Genomic DNA, 16741 nt, shown 5'->3' with positions numbered 1-16741 from the left:
GAGAAGTCCTGTCCCCTACATGATCATTCTCAGGGAGTTTTGTGGCTTCCAATGCATTAACCCTTGCATCTTTGCTGCCATATGGGTCTCCTTCCTGCACTGAGACAGCAGACCAAAGGATCCTGCTAGCAGACTATCCCTCAGACATTGGTGACCCCATGCTGCTCTCTGCAGAGCCTGGTTTTGGCCCTTTCCCCCTCCAAATCTAGTTCAAAGCTCTTTCAATGAGCCTGGCCAACTCCTGTGCAAATACCCATTTCCCCTTTGAGACAGGTGCATCCCATCTGCTGCCAGCAGGCCTGATGTCATGTAAACCAGCCCATGGTCAAAAAACCTGAAGTCCTGCCAGTGACACCAGGCTTGGAGCCAGGTATTGATCTGCTGGCACTTCCTGTTTCTCCCCGTCATATGCTGCAGCTGGGCACACAGAGGAGAACACCACCTGTGCTCCTGATCCCTTGACCAGTCGTTCCAGGGCCCCGAAGTCTCTCTTCATTGCCCTCACACTTCTTGCTTTGAGTTTGTCACTGCCTACCTGAAAAGCCAGTGAGAGGTAATAATCTGAGGGCAGCACCAGGGTGGGAAGTTTCCTTGTCACATCTTTAATGCAGGCCCCAGGAAAGCAGCAGACTTCTCTAAGTGGGTCTGGTCTGCATATAGGGCCTTAAGTAATGAATAATGGCTGTATCAAGGGGAGACCTTTCTGATTATACCCCAATAATCTGAGTGTGTATTTTTAGTTTTGTTTTCATACATTAAACGTTTCATGTTTGTCTGAGTTTAGAATGATTTAAAGATGTAGTACAGCCCTCCTGAGAGAGGGGGCAAATTCACATCTCAATCTCTACCTCACCCACACAACTCTGCAGACTACACAAGCAATAACAGATAGCGTTCCCATAAAAGCAGCATTGGCCAGATGAAGAGCTCTTATCAGAAAAGCTTAGCAGAAAAGCTCTCAAGCCTCCAAAACAAAAACAAACCAACAGATAAAAACAAACCACACCAAAAACCTCCAAAGCACAAACGTCACCATCCCCCCAACCACCAAAACTCCAAACAAACTGGGGAGCATGTCTGAAGCTCAAGATTCTCACCAGTGTTGTTTGTACCACGTTATGTTGTACCATGTTATGTTGTGTCTTCCAATTTTTGATGGATGAATTCAGGTGATTGCCACAAGTATAGGAGTGGTCAATCCCCAAGTTCGGATTAGTATCTGCAGCTACCTCTGCAAACAGGCAGGTATTGGAGCAAGTTCAACTGTGTAAAAAAGGAGCATGTACACTTCTTATTCCCTTTGCTTTATTACAGGAAAGACCACAATGTCAACAACTGCGTTGCCTGTGGCAGGACTCTTCATCTGAAACAGGCCTTGCTCAAGGTGCATTGGATAATCCATTACTATCTGCTTTACTCACAAAGGTGGGTTGTAGACTTGATTATTAAAAGCCAAAATGTTCTCCAAAGTGTCACTATCATTCTCATTTTCTAGGTAAACTAAATGCCTCAATGGGAAATCTGACAACATGGTCAGGGAAGAAATGAGAAGAGACAAGTAAATTGTCTATCCAATGGAATGATCCAGCACCAGAGGTAACAGTGTTTGAAGCTCACTAGAAAGTTCAAAGCCATGTGATGAACAATGACACAGAAGTATCATTATGCTTAGCACAGGAGCCCACAAATGCAGCAGGAAACCCTCAGCAACAGAAGATAAACAACAAATGAACTGACATCTGGAAAAATGCACACCAGAAGACACACAAGCCGCTTGTTTGTCCTCCATACTCTGAGCCACTCTAGCTCCTTTATGAACGATGAAATATGCATTTTCTCTGATCACTACTGTGAGGTTGTTTTGATTTTCTCCCCAGACAAGGCACAGTTTTTCACCTAGTATCAGTTATCCCATAATTAAGTGTAGACAACAGAAGAGCCTTCTTAACACTAAGTCAGAAGGGACAGAAGAGAGTGAATGCTGTTTTGAAAACTACAAGTAAGCACCACTAAAATGTGTACTAAAGAGACTCCAAGAATAGAAGAGAGATTTCCCCACCTGAATGGCCCAAAATGAATGTCAAAATTCTCACTGAAAAGATAACACCAGTGGCATAGGGAATGGCACATTGGGATTTCAGGACAATTTTCAGGAAAGCAGGAAAGACTTGCAGGGTAAGCTGCTCTGATCTGCACAGCTCACTCATGGGAAGCACAATGAAAACAGCTACCTTTCTTCTTATAACATCTCATAAAAGCTTTGTTTTTTCTGGTTTCTACAGAATTATCACTTCAACGGGCTTCAGAGCTCTCTATCATCACTAAAACAACAAATAACTAGAAGATGACATCCTTAGAGCTTATCGTGAGGAGAAGATCAGAGTTCCTCAGTGCTGTCTCCATCAGGTGTCAGACAACTTTCTCTTAACACTAACATGAAAGGCAACTACATTAAGGGTTTTCTTGTGTGCCTAACTTCCCTAAATATTTTTCAACAGAAAAATTTACTAAGTGTGCTCCACAATTTGCAATTGCCTTTAAAAGTACTGACTGCTCAATCCTTATGCCTTCCTCCCCTTCCCTCCCATTTAGGAAATATCTAAACATTGCACTCTACAATGCAAAATATGTTTTCTCTTATTTGTGAAACACTTCAGTCCTGCACAGTTTATCATCTTACATAATTAAGCTACTTTTTCCCAGCTGTTGAAGCAGAAAATCAGAGACTTTGCCTTTGACAGAACTGTAAGTGAAGTGAAGTTTCAAAGTATTCTAAGAGAGAAAATATAATCTGCAAGCAACACATGGCAAACCATCTGACAAACATAATTTGTCATCATCTGTTAAGAAGGTAAATCAGGAATAAAAGAACAAGGTCTACAGAGGTTCAAAATTGTTTTTACAAACGTTTTCTTTGCAGATGAATAGAAACAGAAAGCAGAATGCATGACAGGACACAGGTTTGGAAAAGTAATCCACATTTACTGTTGTAAAATTGCTGAAGGACAACATTAAACAAAATTTGAAGTGTTTAAATCTTTGAGCTTCTCTTCCCCAACATGATGAATTTTGCTACGTGCCTGTACATGTGACAAAGCAGCACAACCGAAACCAAAAACAACCCTTCAGACTATTATTCCCAGATCACAAAACATTCCGTGGCTCAATAAATCATAACCACTTAGTTTTGTCAGCGAAGAAAAACTTAATCTGATTCTATGATTAAAATACATTCCTACCTCAGGATCATCATCATCAAAATCATGGTAAGTGGAATGATCAGGATTATTCATTTTATCCAAAAGTTCAATAGCAAGACTTCGATTTAATGGCTGGGTAACAAAAGGATGCTGAAAGGCAGAAGGAAAACCATATTAAAATTCCAACCACTCCTATTAAGCATATTTTTATAAGTATATATTTTTAACTTTATTTTTAATAATTACATACTTTAACTTTATAAGTTAAAAAAAAATCCCATACATAAATTTATACCTGTAGTAATTTTTCAGCTGTAGGTCTTTTTTTAGGATTTTTTGTAAGTGCCATTTTCACAAAATGATGAAAACTATTGGACCTGTAAAACGAAGTGGTAAGCATAAGAATCAATTGCCCAATGCAATACATGACCATAAAACAGAAAAGCACTTACCATTTCATTTTGTCCTTTAATTTAGGAGGCTGGAAGTTGCTTTTGGTCATTAAGAAAAGCGCTCTGAAAAAAGCCAACAGCATTCCTGTAGTTTGCATTGTGATACATAGATGAGATTAACTATTAAATATGTTATTTAGCTGTCAAGAAAAAGCCCAGCAGTTTAAGACATGCTACCAGAACAACATTCCACATTTGCACACAAAAAGTTGTTACAATTTCTATCATGTACATTTTGCACACGTTACAATTTGTATTGTGTACATATTTACAACCCTTGCAGCACCCCCAAATACCACAAGCACACACAGCCACTGCTCCAAATGGATTCTTTTAGAAGCTGTATTTACACACCAAGCTTTAGCTGCTTACTGACCTCATTGGATGTAGGTCAAACATTGGAGGCTGAAGTTCAGCAAGCTCTATAGCAGTTATTCCAACTGCCCACAGATCACAGAGTTGGTTATAGCCACCTTTTCTTTCTACTGCAGCAACTTCTGGTGCCATCCTAAAAGGTAAAAGATATTTTTAGATAAATTTCTTGCCACAAATCAAATGTTTTTCCTGTACAAAGCAGTTTACTATTTTCTCTAAAGCTCTCAATCAAGCTGACAGCATATATATTTATACATGTGGATATACATACATGTGTCTGTCTGTCTGTGTGCGTCTGTCTGTGTGTGTGTAAAAAGTTCCATAATGTATACATGAAGTTTTCATCAATAATCATCCAGTAACTAACAGGCAGTTTCCAGAACAGCTATTTATCAGTAAGTGGATGAAACCAATCTGCCTCAGGCTTTTCTGCAGTCACACAACTACCACTCAACAGCAAAAGAGCCTAAGCTACAATTATTGAACTGCAATAAAATTCAAATCATATCCAGATTCACGCCCCAAAAAGTGATCAGCTGACTTTGACCAGGAGGATTCTAACAAAAAAAAAAAAAGTTTTGACAGCTTTCTTGTAATCTGAAAGCATGAGATATTGTCTCCTCTGCACAGAGCACTCCTTCTTTGTAAAGTCTGTAATGTCAGAGAACCTCATTTACATTAGTTTCATGTCCTCAGGCAGCAAAAATTAGCAGACATAAGCGACACATAAATAGGAATACCCAAAGGCAATTATTCACTAGGCTTTATCGCATGTTTTGAACAGCCAAAGTGAACTACAGATTTGATTGTCCTACATACTCACATCAGATGGCAAACATCAATATTTTTTAGTTTTTGAATTTATTAGTTCAGGTCACCTGAAAAGTAGCAGTGGAACTGGAGAGGTAACCCAATACAGGAAAGACAGATGAATGTCACTTAATGAGTGCTGAAGTAAAGCAGCAGGCAACATCTCAAATGAGGCATTATTTAAACACAGACATCCTTATCAGTAGATCTGAAAACATCAAAAAACTTATTCCCAGTTCACATAGTTAAACTATATTTACACAGATTCCTTGAAGAGTTCATAAAACCCACAAAATCACTCTAAAAAAAAAAAAAGGTGGGAGTTACTCAGGCAGAGGGGGAAGTTAACTTCTGAAATCCATGGAGGAAGAGCCCAAGGGTTAGTAACAGAGTTCCTAGAACACAAGACACTGCATGGCAGTTTTGCCCTTCATTTCTCACTCATCCAAGAACCACAGCCTTACCTGCCCAGACACCACTAATGATCACTACACCTTCACACTGCCTGTTTCCAACTACAGTTCCTTCTGCATGATCTCAATAATTTTTCTTGCTTCTCCTCTCAAAACCTCTGAGAAGTGTTGCAAAGAAAAACAGGCTTTTCAGAAGCATTTATCTCATATAATCGTTTCAAATTATTGTTTAAGGTTATGAGATGTAACTTGAGAAGCCTGGCACAATTTGATAGTTATGCAGTGATACAAGCCAGGACTAAAGTAACCCAGACATTTTAGGAAAGACAGACAAACCAGTTACACAATCATGACTGGTGGGTGTCTGTGTTACTCCGAAAGGGAAGTGAATCCATGCCTTGGTGTAACTTACACTGCAGAATAATGCTAAACATAATGTGTTTCACTATTTCAATACTGGATACTTGGAAGCAGGGCTTTTTCTTTTCATTACATACAATTTTTGTCTTGCACCTGCTACCCTGTCAGACAACAGAATTTTTAGTATCTTTCTGGGAATGTGTGTCCTTTACTTCAAGGCAAAATGGGAACAACCACTTCCAGTAAGAAGAGAAGATAAAATGCCAAACTTTAGAAAAGATAAATTATGCAAACTAGCTTAGTGAGGGCAGAATAAACGTGCAGAACAGATAAAACAAAAATGTCCATTTGAATTCAATTGGTTTGGGCAAATAAGGGGAAAATAAAGGAAATTGTTTAAAGGAAACATTTCTCAAGTGGCAAAAGAATCTCCGGAGGCAAACAAATGAAATTCATCAGCCAAAGGAGAGTAACTGAAAGACAGAGATGTATCTAGGGAGATGTATCTAGGCTAGAGGGGAAGAAACATAAAACAGCAAAATGGAAAATCAGGGAAGAAAAAACCCACAACTTTAAAATTCAGAGTTAAAACCAGGCAAGATTGTTGACAGAATGTAAGTTTGACTAAACTGAGGTACATTAGTCAACAGTGATAGCAGCACACAGGCAGCCTCTAGATTTCTCAGAACATTAAGACCACTTTCTCCAATACTCAGCTAAGTCAGGACTTAGACTAACACAGATATGATCACTAGAAAGTCTGACAGAGCCTTCAGTGATTACCCAAAAAGTGGCACAGCATGCTTTTACCACAATTTTTCAAGAGTACATTACTATTTTATTTTACTATTAATATACATTACTATTACATTAATGGTCAAATAAAACACAGTTACCAATATGGGGTGCCAATGAACGATTTCCTTTTGGCAATTGTTGCTGTTATCTGTGCTGACACTCCAAAATCAGCTGTTAAAAAAAAGCGCAAAACCCAAATGGCAATTAATAACTGATCTGATGTAATTAATTGTTACTAAACACACGTTTGGTTCCAAACTCTTAAATATTCTGGAAATATTTAACATAAAATAAAAGGAAATCATGGAAACTCGATATATGTCAGATATCACCAGCAGGTCACAGCCCCTCACAGCTGCCTGCCAAACAGGCAGGCTGCACACAAACACGTCCCTGATCAACGCAAGAAAGAACTGGCTAGCCCATAAGTCCCTACAGTTACATGCAGAGTTTTAACATGATCAAATACATCATTTAGTACCATCCAAGAGATTAGTTCAGATAACCTTTCAAGGCACATTTGACACTTAAGCACTTTGGATGGCACATTTTATTAAAAATTTATAAAAACCTGTGATTCGAATTTTACTTCCCCCTTACAACACCAGAAAAGTCTTTCAACTCAGTGTTCCAAAATTACTTCAGTTACTCCTTCAGACACTAACTGGATGGTGTAGTTAAATATTACCAGCAAGTGAAAATAATTCTAGTATTCACTAATTCCTAACATGAATCATTACACCATTAAATAAAACACAGAAGACTGCTTCTTAGAGCACATTAAAATGTTAAGACTAAATTGTATTAACTCACCTAATTTTACATGTCCGTTATCCGTTAAAAGAATGTTTGCTCCCTTAAAAAAAAAAAAGTAAGCAAACCTGAATTAAAACAGATTTCTTTGACACCATATTCAAAAGACAAACAAAAACAAACAAATTAAAAAAATTCTGTGAGATCTTATGGCAAACTAGGGGCCAAAGACAAACCCAGCATTGTGTGTTCAAGGAACCTGCATCTTTACCAAGGTAATGTTTGGAAAATCAGCAAGTTGCCATTCTGCTTTATAAAGAATCTCAGATATATAGGGTTTCTCATTAATTTTTAATTTAGTACTCTTTAGCCTTGAGAGTTTCCACTGTATACAAAACTCCTCTCAAAAATCAGAATATGATGATTTGCCTATGCTGATGAATTCTTACTTTTTTTATTTACTCTGACTGAAAGGAAATAGGAACTCTAAAGTTCAAAGCAGAGGTAACTGGATTTTCTTTTCATATGTAGGAACTGGTTTTGTCTTGAGAGTCATAATTAAATTTATAGCCTTTAGGACCTGCCTTGATATTCAAGTGTTTAGCAAAACTATCTCCATCCTTATGCAACAGAAATTCTGTTAGTGCTCGATATGAGGAGTTTGCTTTTGCATGGCTGGATGTACCACTCACTTCAGTTCCACAATTTAAACAGACCACACGCAGCAGTTGGTACCATAAAATTACAACACGAAAGGACTGAGAACAACTCTGATCTGAATATAGGAACTAGGTACAGGCTGAGTTGAGTGAAGGCTGGAGCTGGCTGAACCCAGCTCAAAATGTCAGCACTGCCCATAAACTAGATGGAAAGGAAACACAGATGGGCCTCCAAAAAAAAAAAAAAAAAAAATGTTTTTACAGGTTATGGCTTCTCACAGAGAAGGAAAAGTAAAATGCAGCCTACTTTGGCAAATGTAGCACAACTACAGTTATTGAGCCTTATAAACAGAGCTTGGTAAAGACTGTGACAGTCCAGTTAACATGCTCTTGACCTTGTCCACCTTTCAAGTGTTATAGGACAGATACACTAAATACATAACTTAGCTAGTGAGGAAAGAAAACATCATCCAAAAGTCAAGAGATCTAAAATGAAGATTTCCATACTTCCATACATGCATTTTAAAGAAAGTTTTCTTCTGTTGGGTAGAAAACTATTTTACTCTTATAGGTAGAAAAGCCCTACATATCTTCCAAGTCGACACATAACAGTAAAGATCCATCAGAGGTGATGTAACTTATTTAAGAACACCAAAATTACCTTCAGTTTTTACCTACCTTTATATCTCTGTGCATTTTTCCTTTACTGTGAAGATAATACAGTCCCTGCATAAAATATTTAGATAATAATTTAGTCTAAAATTTTTCATTTTACATACATTTCTTAGTTAATTACCAGACACATTTAGGAGCCAGTTCAATCACCTAAATGACGCACTGACTGAAGAACATTCTTATATTTCAGTGTGTCCTAAATGCAAATTCAAGATAGGTAGTAGCATAATATCCAAAACACAGGACAGATGGAAAGAATATCAGTTAACACATCTATTGTGGGAAAAGCATTCCCCAACCAAATTTCCCTCTCAACATGGTAACTGTCACCTTTCTAGAGCAAGTTAGCTGCTTTTAAATTGCTTAACAACCTTCTGTTCTTCTTCACTACCAGGGTGGTGAGACACTGGAGCTCAACCCTAATTCATGGATTTCTGCAGAAGGCTGCTTTTCTGTATCTCAGTGTCAGTACCAAAGCATTTTAGGACTCAACACAAGTTAGAAACTTTAAATTCTGGAAGAATTCTATGAAACCAAATCCCTGAGTGATAAAGGACACTTTTGACACTCCAGGCTTATCTCCAAAATTCTCTTCTGGGGTAAAACAACATGTAAACATCTTCCTCACTCTATGGTCATGAACCTCCATGAAGACTGTATTACATGTGAGATACCCATGTCAAGACAGAACTTATTTGCAAGACCTCATGGAGTTGGTTGTAGAAAATAAATTTGGATGGGTTTCAGTTATCAGGATTTTCATGGATGGTCTTCATTATACCAACAGGAAAAAAGAGGAAACGATTCCTTACATGATTTAGTACTTGACATTTTTAAGTGAACAACAGTGTACAGATACACTGCACAGAAGATACAGTTTTGAAGTAGTTTTTTGTTAGTTCCTGAAAATGTGAATGCAAATGTAGCTCAGGGGCTACTCAGTTATGAAATTCAACTCCTTCTAGAAACTAAAAAAAGAAAGAAAAAAAACCACTCATAGATGTTTTAACTTGCTCCTCTGGGGGAAATACTAACAATGCCCAGTTGCTCCAATGCTTTTTCAGAGTCCTCACTGCGGGTATAAACACAGACCCGAAAACTGGACTCCATTTGGTTTTGGTAGAGAGCTTCATTAAAGCATCTACCTGATGGTTTCATCAACTGGCATTAGCTAGAAGAGTCTCATGTACACTCCTTGCATCTAAATCTCTGGATGCTACTGGCACAGAAAGCCCAAAAACTTCCTCATATTTACCACTGTGGCAGAAGAATTTGAGGTCACCATTTTTGAAACTGCATGCCTGGAGGAAGGTACTTTAAAGGCCATATTTAAAGAACCTATATTTTCAGAATCAGTCTGACTCCAATCAAAATTACTGTTTTTGAAAACAGACCATGTAATGAGCTTCTAAACAGGTAGACTGAATGCTAATGTCAGGCATTCAAGTGAAACCTGAACTCATGGAAACTAATGGGAATATTAACACTGGACAAATTACTTTTATGGATGGACAGCTGGCCTATATTACTACACTTTTTACTAGAAAAAGCAAGTGCTTCATTACAAAACAACAAGATAACAGAAACTATATATATTATATTTGGCCAGAGTGTTAAAGGCATTTAAAGACAACTTTAAAATACACAAAAATGGATCCACGGATAACACTTACAGAATACAAAGTAGCAAGTTTCTGTTTCACAAGCAATTTACACATATTGACCAAGAACTCTTCCCACACAATAAATAATGATGTCATAAATTCCATTCTAGACTACTGAAACACTCCTACATACTGCAAAAATATTATGGATCTGATGGACAGACCATGCAGTGGGTAAGGAATTTTTTGGATGGTTGTATCCAGAGAGTAGAGCTCAACAGCTCAACGTTCAGATGGACATCATTGACAACTGGAGCCCCTCAGGGGTCTGTATTGGGATCAGTACTGTTTAGTATCTTCACCAGTAACACAGACAGTGGGATCAAGTGCACCCTCAGCAAATTGCAGATGACACCAAGCTAAGTAGTGACGTTGACATGTCTGAGTGATGGGCTCAAGAAGCAGGCACACGTGAAACTCATGAGATTCAACAAGACCAAGCGCCAGGTCCTGCACTTGGGTCAGGGCAACTCCCAGTACCAATACAGGCTGGAGGATGAAGGGACTGAAATCAGCCCTGTGGAGATGGACTTGGGGGTTACTGGTGCATGACAAAACTGGACATGGACCAGCACTGTGTGCTCACAGCCCAGAAAGCCAATCACATCAAAGGAAGCATGGGCAGCAGGCTGAGGGAGGCGATTCTGCCTCTCTGCTCTACTTTGGTGACACTCCTCCTAGAGTACTGAACCCAGCCTCGGAGTCTCCAGCACAGGAAAGACATGGGAGGTTTAGACTAGATACAAGGAAGGTATTTTTTACGAGGGTGGTAGAACACTAGAACAGGTTGGCCAGAAAGGTTGTAGATGCCCCAACCCTAGAAACTTTCAAAGTCGGGTTGGACAGGGCTACAAGTAACCTAATGTAGTTGAAGATGTTCCTGCTCACTGCAGGGGGGTTGGACTAGATGATCTTTAAAGGTCCCTTCCAACTTAAACCATTCTACAATTCTGTAAGAACAAAAGGGTTTAAGGGATCAAAAACCAAAAGACTCCCAGATGTCACATATGACTTCACTTTATGGAAGAAAAGCCATGTCCTGTAAGTCAGAAGCCAGCAATCTCTGGCATAGTACAGGGAGATGGTAAGTGGCATGCAAAGGAGCTGGCTCAGTGACAGAGCTATCTTGAACGAGTGTTTGAGAGAAGAGTGTTTGAGAGAGGCAGCAGCTTTCAGCTGATGGCATTCAACAGATCTGCATTCATTAGGAGCCAAGAGCTGCTCTCTCACATGAAAGCAAGACATCCATTAAAAATGCTGTTTCTGATTGTTTTACTGGTTAAGTGAATCTTTAATTTATGAAAGGAAAATGAAAGCTAGCATACACATGAGAAGGGGCTGGTGACCTTAACTTGAACATTTCAACTACCTGGGTGGATTTTTTTTTTCCTACTGGCAAAGATCAACTATCAGATCTGCAACACTGGGTATTTAAATCTTCCTTCAAACATGCAATACCTAATTTGCATCACAAATATGGTTTAATAAATATGCTGCTTCTCTCCTTTAAAAAAAAAAAAATTAAGAGCACAAAGATTATTACAGTTTTCTTCAAGTGATCCAGGATAATTTAAGGTTAGACAATTAAATGTATCAGTTCTAGGCTATAACACAGGACCTCCTCAAAAGTCTGAGAAAAATGCTAAGCCACCCAAATACTGTATTTCTATGGCATCACATATATTTATAGCTTTTATTTTTAGCTTTTAAGACTTTTACATTAAAAGTCAATCACGAGAACCTGAGAACACACTACCTGTAGAGTTTCTCTGCTAACATAGGCAATCTGCTGTTCTGAAAGTGGTCCAGTCACTGAAATGGAAGGGAAAAAAAAATTTCTCAAAAATCAGGTAAGATACTGCCCATTCCAAACCCATACCTCAGCTACTTCCATTCACACTGATTGGGTCTTACACTCGAAGTCTCACAGTAAATGTGCTTCCTCTTCCCCAGAATGAGGATTCAAAAAAACACCAAGTATTTTTTAAACTCTAAAGTCTAGTCCTGTCAGAATGGAAACTACCTCCATATATAAATCCCAAAGGACAATGAAAAGGAAACAGAAACTGAAGCAGCAACTTATGCACAACACTTTCCCCTGCACAAACCCATCATGTCCTTCCATGCAGGGTGAGACTTCCAACCTAGTGACTCAGAGCTACAGTACACTCCAGTCAGTCCCCTTCCAGCCCTAGGAATTTCCTTCTATCCCTTGCAACCTGCTCTCTCCTTCCATCCTTCTCACTGCCATGTGACCTGCTATATCTTCCCTGCAGCCACATGATCTGCTCTCTGCAGCTTCTCCACCCTCTTCTGCATGAGCCACCAACACTGTTGCTCCTGGGCCTGCCACACCGTGTACATTCTCAAACTCTCCTTCTAAGCAGGCTCAGTAGTTTCCTAAGGGAACAAGGAATCCTCCTCTCCCTCCAGGGTCTCACTTCTCTCAAGTCTCTTTAAGGAAAAGCATTAAATCCTGAACAAACATGTAAACCAAACACGGAAGAGCAAGCAAGGAAAGGCCTGTGACTCATCCCCAGTCACTGGACTTTGATCCCAAAATTAAAGCATTTTAAGAGCAGAAAATGCAGGCTTCACAGCAAGCTTCTCAGGTTTTGCAGAGAAAACAAATACAAATGTCAGATGGGATTTCTCAAAGGAAACTGAAAAAGTGAGGACTTAAAAATGAAACAAGATTTAAGGACCAAACACTGCTTAGCTTCTACAAAACCCATAACCATAGTATAAATCAGTGCTGTGCAATATGTATCTTCAAAACATGTCTAGATCAATCTTCCCTTGTCTGAAAGAGAAGCTCCAAATCCACATAAAACTAAATATATTAGCACCCAGAGTACATATTTTTAGGCATGCACATTTATTTTTGAGAATTTAATTCTGATTAACTTAAATGACTTAAGATTATAGGTCTTAAGATCTTTACAGATCTTAAGTTCTTTTAAGATCTTAAGATCCTATAGATCAATTGGAATAGGACCCTTTGGGACATAATCAAGTTCAGAAGAGAACTTTCCACTCTTAGCTACTGGTAGAAAAGCCAAAAATCATCTGCAACAGGAAATGGTTCCTGTACAATGTCTGTTCAGGCACTGATATGGCACAAGCTCATTTCCTGCTCTACAGGTGTTCCATGTGACAAAGTATATTAGACACAACACTTTCATCAACACTAGCAGAGCTGCAAAGGATCAACAAGATGATCTATGCCATGAGCATGGTGTGAACTTCTGAATTGCTGCATTGTTTTAATTGCATCTAAATTAAACATAAAAAGGTATATACGCTCTTTACCTCCAAGAAAAGGATGTGAAGATCCTAACACACAAAATCTTTACAACTTTAGAATGTGGATGGATTTACTATCTATCTGAAAACCATCACCTAAGAACCACAGACCCATTGCTCACAGCAGACTCCTTACCTAAGCAAAGGGACCTTCATTCCAGGTCAATAAACCCCCTCAAATCTGATTTTGCCTCTTGAAAAATAGTAATCAACTGATCCTCTCTTTATGCAATAGATTCATACATGTTTCTCTGGCCACTCACTGCACCTAAGCATACAGCATAAAAAGGCTACAAACATACAAAATATCACCATTTACAAAGGACAAGAGCATCTATGACAATCAATCCACTTATCTAGGAATCTGTAGGCACTGGTATAAATTATGCTAAAGCAAAGTTCAAAAGCTCAGAAATAAAATTGCTATGAAGTAAGAGAGCACATAAGGATATCAACTTTTTATTTTCACAATACAGTACTGTCTAATTTTACAGCCTCTGAAAAGTAGCAACGGGTATATGAGCTACTGAAGAAAGAAAATAACTTCTGCTGCTCAAAAAAATCCCACTATAGCTAATTTTGTTTACAAAAATCCAAACCAATTATGCATTACATATTATAAATAAGCTAAAATTTACTTTCAATGACTATGGATCCTAAATTTGTTTCCTCCTCTCTGATTCCAAAACACTGTAATCATCTACTCTTTGGAAAATAAGCTTTGCTCAGATTTTAAGGAATTACAGTGTTGACATACCATGATAAATATCCTGCAGAGAGCCACCTCCACAAAACTCCATGCAAATCCATAGCTTGTCTCGTCTAAAAAGTGAACAAAACCATTCATTAGCTGTCAGGTTTGAAAGCAGCACCTATAAAAGATAAGTCAGAGAACTCAAGCATTGAGAAGTACAACACAACAAGCTCTAGATTATGAAAAACACAAGTCAAATAATTAATATGATTTAACCTTTATGTGCTACTTAACTGTCAAAATAGTAACTACTGAAATACCAACAATATTCCAGTGTTTACTGGAGCACTAGAAACTGTAGTAGTGAAATGTGCACATTGATTTTTGTTCAAGACCTACTATGAAAACAAAATACATTTTTACTGACAATAGAAACAAAAACAGATGTCAGTTCTTATTTCTTCCTCATGTTTGCTTCTCCTCCACTTTTTCTAGAGCAGAGGAACACCAAAAAAAAAAAAAACTAAAAAACCAAACCTGAAACCCAACCAAAACAAAAAAACCCCAACCACACCAAATACAACCAAACCCAAAAAAACCCACAAAAATAAACCCAAACCAAAAAGCCCTAGGGATCTCTCTCACCTCTATTTCCTTCACAATAAACGGAATGAAAGTCTAGTGCTTTAGTCAAAACTAGGCAGAATGGAGCCCATGCTGTGGGTAACTGCCTTCTTAGATTAATTTTCTCTCAAAAATATCTAAGGATACTTTTGGTAGCAAGGGTCAGAAGGAAGTTCTTTAGATTCCTCTCCCTAAAGGAATAAATTCCATTTGACTCGCTATACCTCCATAAAAGGTGCTTTCCAAGAATACACAATGGGTCGAAGGATTCAAAGGTATCTTCCATTATGGACACTAAATTCTACTTTCACTTAGTAATTTTCAGTGTAAGACAGATGCACCACGTATGGCCACAGAGAGGCATTTTGGAGAGTTGAAAATCAGGGGCTTGCCTGGTTATTCTTGGCCATCAAAACACAGGAAGGAAAAATCACCTACAACTACCTTAGGGCAGACTGGGACACAGGACAACCAAAGGAAAGACTGATGATTGTTCTGCAGCTTGCCCATAATCCCTGGTCTTGGGTTCTTGCATTCATAAAGCTCTGCTAGAATAGCTGGGACACTCCTTTAGGCAATGGAAGAGTTAGGCAAGAAAATGGTGTAAGTGCAAAGCTTATCCCCTGAGCTCCAGTTTGCAAGTAATTCTCACCAGCAGGTAACAGCTGCAGCTGTTTAAGGAAGAACTGTCCTTCTTGAATCCCCCCCCTTTTTAAGTCCATAGTCCACATTGTCCTCAAAAGCTATGCCCCAGTTGCTTCCTCTAGCAGTAGCAAAAGCATCGTTCAGGCATTACAGAGGTTTTAAGCAACTGGAGTCCCTACCTGTTAACTCCATACATTTCTAGGCAATGTAGATGCTACATGCTATTTCTAAAGCATTGACTGAAGTGTGAAGGCTTTCCACTGAAATAACTGATGCAAGTCAGACACACAAGCAACTTAACTAGCTGTGAAAGAAAACAGAACTACACTGGCACAGGGGAACATAAATGAGAAAGCAGCATTGAAGAGGCAGACATCTACACCCCGCTGAGATGTGGGACCCACGGGGACAGTGCTGGGGGCAGTGGGCTCATGAAAGCCCCTCTTTCCATGTGGCTGCATCCCATTCAATGCCACCAGCAGCAGCAGCGTGGGAGTGGGAAAAAGCCAGGACAACTCCAGCAGCCTTGAGACAGCAGCAGAGCACCCATCAAGTAAGAGGGATGAAGTAGATGTGTGCTGTAAACTCACACCTTCACTTATTGGACATTAACTTCCCAGCGTGGAAAAGCCCTTCAGTAAAGGCAAAACCACAAGAGGATCAAAAGAAGAGATTGCATTTCTAATTCACTATCTAGCCTTTTATTACTGTGCCTGAGTGTTTTGAGACAAGATGTAATCAACAGTAAGTGTGCACAGTTGCCTGTCTGCAAAGCATATGGCAAGCACAGCAAACAGAACAGAGACAGAATCAACAGCACCATTTAGTGTCTGCAACTCAACACCTAGGCTAACAGCAAGGCTGAAATCTGACTGTCTGAAAAACCCATAAGTAAACTGAAGAAAACCAAATATGCTGATAAGTGCCAAATATAGGATGATGGTATTCTTACTTGGAAAACAAAGGCAGACAATGAGAGGCCTTACAGACAGCTATTGGATTGCCCACACAAAAGAAGCATTACACCAAAGAAAGAGGAGGGGACCAAGAGGACCGAGGAGAGTGCCAAATACATACTCTTGCCAAAATTTAATTCTGGGTCTACAAAGGTGTGTTTTGATACCCTGAGACAAGGGCAAAATTGTTCTTTAAAGAAAAAGCACCCCCGGCCTGAATACAGCATCATGGAAAGAGGCACCATTTCAATCTAACAATTTTAAAGAAAGTTGAGAGCAACATCAGTATTTCTCATTTTCACATTAAATGTCACAAGCCATCAGAAACAGCTTTTTGTTAGTTATACTAAGTGACCT

At 38.9% G+C, this 16741-nt stretch overlaps 1 protein-coding gene across 1 annotated transcript; it reads right to left on the bottom strand.

Annotated features, from left to right (window-relative positions):
• Positions 1-325: 325 nt before the first annotated feature.
• Positions 326-14337, bottom strand: LOC103772732 (mitogen-activated protein kinase kinase kinase kinase 3-like; the record flags this gene model as incomplete). The annotated part of the gene is made up of 10 exons (XM_008940076.1): positions 326-535; positions 3240-3350; positions 3496-3577; positions 3653-3715; positions 4029-4160; positions 6507-6579; positions 7222-7264; positions 8499-8546; positions 11916-11971; positions 14223-14337. Coding segments are annotated over 10 exons (933 nt in total), but the record flags the coding sequence as incomplete, so codon positions are not given.
• Positions 14338-16741: the final 2404 nt, after the last annotated feature.

Source organism: Merops nubicus, unplaced genomic scaffold, assembly GCF_000691845.1.
Source record: "Merops nubicus isolate BGI_N331 unplaced genomic scaffold, ASM69184v1 scaffold17165, whole genome shotgun sequence".
Lineage (NCBI taxonomy): Eukaryota > Metazoa > Chordata > Aves > Coraciiformes > Meropidae > Merops > Merops nubicus.
The sequence above is the reverse complement of the archived record's forward strand: the minus strand, read 5'-3'. Positions and strand labels throughout refer to the sequence as shown.